Here is a 5,670-nt window from a genome sequence, read left to right as displayed (position 1 = left end):
ATGAAATCGCTCTAAAGTAATAGCCAATGAAATCGCTTCAAAAGTTCCTCTTTTAAATATATACTAGATTTAATGCCCGTGCGATGCACGAACCACTTGTAATATACTGATGTCTTAATGTCTTATAAACAACCACTATAGATTTCAAGTCTTGCAAATAAAGAGGATTTTTTTTTACAAAGCCAATAAAGAGGATTGATGAAGATTCTATTTCCAAATTGATTAAATTCCTCATCCTAATACATTTTAATTTGCTAACGTAAGTGGTAGTTACTATGAGCCTATGAGACATTAAGATGAACTTGCCTCTCCATTTCTTCTTAGGAAATGGAGAGAAATTGGGCTCCTTTATTTGTGAAGTGTTATATTTATGTATTAGATTAATGTTTTATCAACGAATTGTAACATGAAAATGACTACTCTATAAAAACACCAAAAGAGTTAACCACATTGCCTCAAAAATATTAGGGTCCAATTTTTAACTACTACTTTATATTTTAATGGTTAAAAGATTTTTTAACGAAGTATATATGTCAAATACGCTAATTCACTTGCAAATATTAATATTAATCTAAGATAAATTGGTGAAAGTCCTATTTAATACGAAAGTCTAAATAAAGTTTGGTGTAAAATACACGTATAATTATGATGATAAACACAGAATGCAGTAACCTTTTCTTGCTGCTCAGTGCTCACTACCCCAGGTATTATTTTCTATCCGTAGTATTAATCAATCACTTCGTATTATTCCTAGAATATACTATTGCTTAGTACGTGAATCTTATTCTCATAAGTATGCATGCCACAAATGCGTAAGGAGATTAATTTAAATTTTTATTTATTTGTTTTAGTACTTAGAAAACACTACATCAAACTTGCTAATGTTTTTCCTGGAGGAGGATTGCAATTAAAACAACTCTAACTAACTGTTTATTTGGTCTTTGTGAGAATATCTAACTTGTCATCTGATCTCTTTTTATTTCTTTGATCTTTGTACCAAAATCAAAGGTATACAAATGATGATTTAATTGGTTTTTTCGCCAAAACTAAAGATATTCAAATGACCGAAATAGAGGAAGTATACAGAAAAAATATAATCTATAATGAATCTAACCTTTTGATTTCATAACATACGAAGTCTATACTTCTGTGTGAAATTATCATTAGACTCGCTCTCATTGGCTCAATGATTTGGTATTAAATTTACACACACAAGCCACAACCTCCATAGTTTAAAACTTGCCTCCCATATCACTTGCTCCAAGATCCGCCATTAATAAAAAAAACCGTATAAAATTCTGTGTTTGAGTCATCGTCTAAGACTGTTGAAGACATTTCGTGGTTGTGTCTATACATGCGGTTGGATTTTGCTTTTTTCAGAGTAAAATTATCAAGCTGGGTTAAGCCTGCATTGACCAAAATTGTTGCTGACATTTTGTGGTTGTGTCTGTATTAATCTGTTGGAATGTCAGTGTTTGAGAGCTTTGCTGCGACATTTCATGATTGCGTCTGTATAATTAATATGCTGACACAAAGCATATTCTGGGGATGGGGTTTCTTGTATTGAAGAATTTTTCCACTATTGGGAGCTTAAGGTTTTGGCGTCAGTTCTTGCCACGGATGGAGTTAACTTTTTTATTATTATTATTATTCAAGCGATTATAAAGAGTAAGTTTTTGAAACTACATAAAGAACAAATTTTATCACATCACGATCATAAGCAGCCGTATAGATAAAATATTAGGTGTGATAAAATTTGTTCTTTATGGTACAAAGATCAAAATTTGTTCTTTATAAAAAGGAACAAATTTAAAACATCAATCGTCTATCTTACCTTCACGGCGACAAAAATTTATGAGATAAATGGATGACAAATTTAAATACAGATACTCCAAATAATTCTAATGGAAAAGGCAAGTGTTCAGTAACCCACATCGTTAATTGAATAGATTTGTATGCTATTTGAAGACATATATTAGACAAATGAGAACAAAGCTAAAACAAATAATAAAGACGGAGAGAGTAACTGTAGGAGTAATAATGGTTAAGTGTAAATTATTTGATCTCATAAAAAGGAACAAATTTAAAACATCAATCGTCTATCTTACCTTCACGGCGACAAAAATTTATGTGATAAATGGATGACAAATTTAAATTCAGAGTTAGCTAATGTCTCTTCTCTAGAATATTTACTCAATACTAAGACGTGAAGTAGTATATAGCATCTTAATAAAACGTATAAATAGTAGCATGAATCAGTTGATCACTTAAAATGCTTCTAATGATTATATTTGTATACAAAGTTTTGTAGCTCTAATCGATCAAACTCAAGCACCCTTCCAGATTTTGGACAAATTTTCGAATGTAGGAAGTAAGAGGTTGCATGACTCTGTCAATTTATTTCTGTAAGAGAAGCATATAACACATATAATTGTAATTGTTGTTTGGTAGTAATAATGACATATGATAGTAACTAATTAAATAATTGTAAAAACACAAAAACGATGTGGGTTACTGAACACTTGCCTTTTCCATTAGAATTATTTGGAGATCATACCTGAAATTTTGAACCAAATTACACTATTAGTATTAGCTAAGAAACAATATGATATATCGTAATAAGCAAACTTATTATTAGCATAATAAAATTAATATACACATCCATATGATAAACAAAAGAGTTTATCAAGCATGCAAGAAAAGGAAAAAACAAAAAAGCTAACAGAGAAATAAGATGGGAGGAGGGAGTCGTTGTTTATGACTTTGATTTAATCCCGTTTATATAGGAGTATAAAATAATGCTTGCTAGGTATGTGTTTGAATTGTATGCTAATTATTATTATTATTATTATTATTATTATTATTATTATTATTATTAATCAATCAATATAGTATTTTTATTTGATAGTCATCTATCTACCCATCTATCACCGTGGAAGTCCATCCATATACAAACACAATTTTTCTATGCTATTTATTTACCATTGGTCGAAAGTCTTTTAGACCATCCCCAAGCAGTGGTCGCGCTAACTAGGTCGCGACCCGATTTTACTCTTAATCCTAACTTATTAACCTTGACCCATTTTCACCCTCCCAAGCAGAAGGTCGCGACCTAGATCATCAAACCAATCATTATCCACTTTACAACATTCTCAATCATTGTTTTTTATTGTTTTATAATTGTTCAACCAATAAGAAATTGACACGTAGAAGGTCAATAAGACCCCTCTTTTGATCAACCTTGGTCACAAATTGACCATTTCTTGTTTTTGGTCACAAATTAACCACCCTTGGTCACACATTAACAATACTAATTACTTGATTAACCGTGACCAAGCAAGGTCACGACCAAGCAATTGACCTTGCTTGGGGATGGTCTTAGAGAAGTTGGATTCTCTATAAACGCTCGAAAAAAGCTTCCTTTATTAATATAGATAGATATTGATTCATTAAAATATCTTTGAAGGTTGAAATATGTATATAGTTCAACTTAAAGCCAAATTTGAACATTAGGAAAAGAAAGTCATGGGCTAATTGCAAATTTAAAAAAAAATTAAAACTTATAGACAAACTTTGAACATTAGGAAAATAGTACAATTGTTTTTACGGCTTTTGGTACCCTTGCTGATATTATTGTTACTTTTATTACTCGGCTTATATATTTATATTCATCAAGTATATTCAATAATGGCCTAATTTCAAGTTTTAAAAAAAATTAAACTTGAAATAGCGGATAAATATGTTAATAATTTTTGTCTTGTGTTATATGATCCAACTGTATAAGAGAGAACAAAGAACCTATGGAGTATATTTTTCTTTAAAAAATGTGACATATATGTTCATTTTTAACCATATGTCCACCATTCACAGCCGAAATACCATGCCTCCTTTTCTCTCTAATTTAATTTTTGTGATCTTTCAAATCCATTAGTAGCCAGCACGTCATCATTTATCGTATGGTTGGTTATAGTTATATTAATCACGCACAATAAATATTTAGCGAATTTCAAATGTTAAAAAAGACTTTAAGCTAGAAAAAGAGCGTTAGTAATAATATCTTGATTGCCTTATATAAATATACTAGTTTTAAACCCGTGCAAAAAATGCACGGGTCTAACTGCTGGCGCTATCATTGAGATATGGGAGCATATAAATGAACGTGATTAAATATGCAATGCGGTGAAATGTAAATAGTCCATAATTTGATATTCGACTTAAATATAATTGAAATTACTAATTACTAACAAACGGAAAAAAATATGCTACAAATGTTATAGTAATATGAAACTTTACAAATATTCAAAAGTTTCTGTGTAAACTACGTTGGTTGTCGTATTAGATGTACACTTGTTATTGTCGCAAATCAAAAGCTTCAGACCTTGTTTACTTGTAACCCTGGATATCGCGACATAAAGCTGTCCATGACTGAAGACCGGTCTTGGCAGATAAATGCTCACTTGAGATAAGGACTGACCTTGATTTTTGTTTATCGTCATTGCAAAACAAACAACAATGGGAAATTGCCTTCTATTGAAGTGAACTGGAAAATTACTGGAATCTGAAGGCGTAAGTGTAATGCGGGCAATATGCACTTGATCATCTTTATGACTACCAGTTAAAACTGTACATCTAATTACGCGAGCCCCTATATTTGTCACTATTAATCTGGTGCCATTGCATAAGCCACGTGATTGATCAATATTTCTAAGCAACATAACCATAACACCTCTTTTCAATCTCAATTCATGGTTAGGGAGGTCAGAACATTTAATACTGTTCATAAATTCTGTGGAGAAAAGGTCACGCTCACCTATAGTTGCATCATCTTTACTGACCTTATCAAAGCTTAAGTAAAGTCTCGCTTGCCCATCAATAAGTGATAACACATAATCATTTATATCTTCAACTATTTCATGAGTCGGTGCAAGTATTGCCCTTTCCTGAAGATAATCAGGGTCCCATAACCAGTTTTGAAGAGCAGGATAAGTGATACCTACTATGGAGGCAATTTGATTTGTCACGTGTTGAATAAGTACATCGTCGGGGGACTTATTAGAATATGTCAATATTATCTTTCCAATATTGACTTATTCTTGTAAATATTCTGTTTTATTGTTTTCCTAGTTGAGTTTATTTAGTTGCTTATTGTATGGGATTTACCTTCCCTGATTCTAGCTAATAGTCTCTGTCATCCCATGATTTGTGGGATTAGAATAGCTAACTTAGGATATTGTACTGGTATATATTGTACGATGATTAACATGATTATTGAAGGAATATAACTTCTATTAGGACTCTATGTCAACTTTACCATCATTTGGACCCCAGCCAATCCATCTCCAATTCCCAGCCAACCCATCCCCAGCCAACTCTACGATTTTTTATTTTTTTAAAAAGGATATAATCTCACGTGATATAAAAAAGGATATAATAAACGATATATTACGATTTTTTAATTTTTTAAAAGGGATAATTGGCGATATATATATTACGATTTTTGACCAAATTATTACCAAAATATCTTATAATTATATTTTGACCATAATCATATTCATGAATTGGGCCGTCGAATATTTTTATTTGCGTTGGGCCGGTGTACTAACATGTCCAATTGTTTATTTGCGATGGGCCGCTGCTGCCATAATCCATATTCTATATTTAATCATACAT

General features: G+C 31.4%; 1 protein-coding gene across 1 annotated transcript; it reads right to left on the bottom strand.

Moving 5' to 3' along the window:
* Nucleotides 1-4,289: 4,289 nt before the first annotated feature.
* LOC141616869 (uncharacterized) lies at nucleotides 4,290-5,359 on the bottom strand. The gene is made up of 2 exons (XM_074434029.1): nucleotides 5,312-5,359; nucleotides 4,290-4,940 (listed from the first exon to the last, which is right to left on the bottom strand). Exons 1-2 carry the CDS (start codon nucleotides 5,357-5,359, stop codon nucleotides 4,290-4,292), a joined length of 699 nt encoding a protein of 232 aa, XP_074290130.1.
* Between the last annotated feature and the right edge of the window lie 311 nt (nucleotides 5,360-5,670).

This window comes from Silene latifolia, chromosome X (genome assembly GCF_048544455.1).
Source record: "Silene latifolia isolate original U9 population chromosome X, ASM4854445v1, whole genome shotgun sequence".
Lineage (NCBI taxonomy): Eukaryota > Viridiplantae > Streptophyta > Magnoliopsida > Caryophyllales > Caryophyllaceae > Silene > Silene latifolia.
The sequence above is the reverse complement of the archived record's forward strand: the minus strand, read 5'-3'. Positions and strand labels throughout refer to the sequence as shown.

Bases quoted from the DNA above. Each gene is read 5' to 3' on its own strand.
- LOC141616869 (XM_074434029.1), bottom strand. From the start codon at position 5,359: ATGGGTTGGCTGGGAATTGGAGATGGATTGGCTGGGGTCCAAATGATG. The intron at 4,941-5,311 runs GTAAAGTTGACA...GATTATCTTCAG, and splicing joins TGGCTGGGGTCCAAATGATG to GAAAGGGCAATACTTGCACC.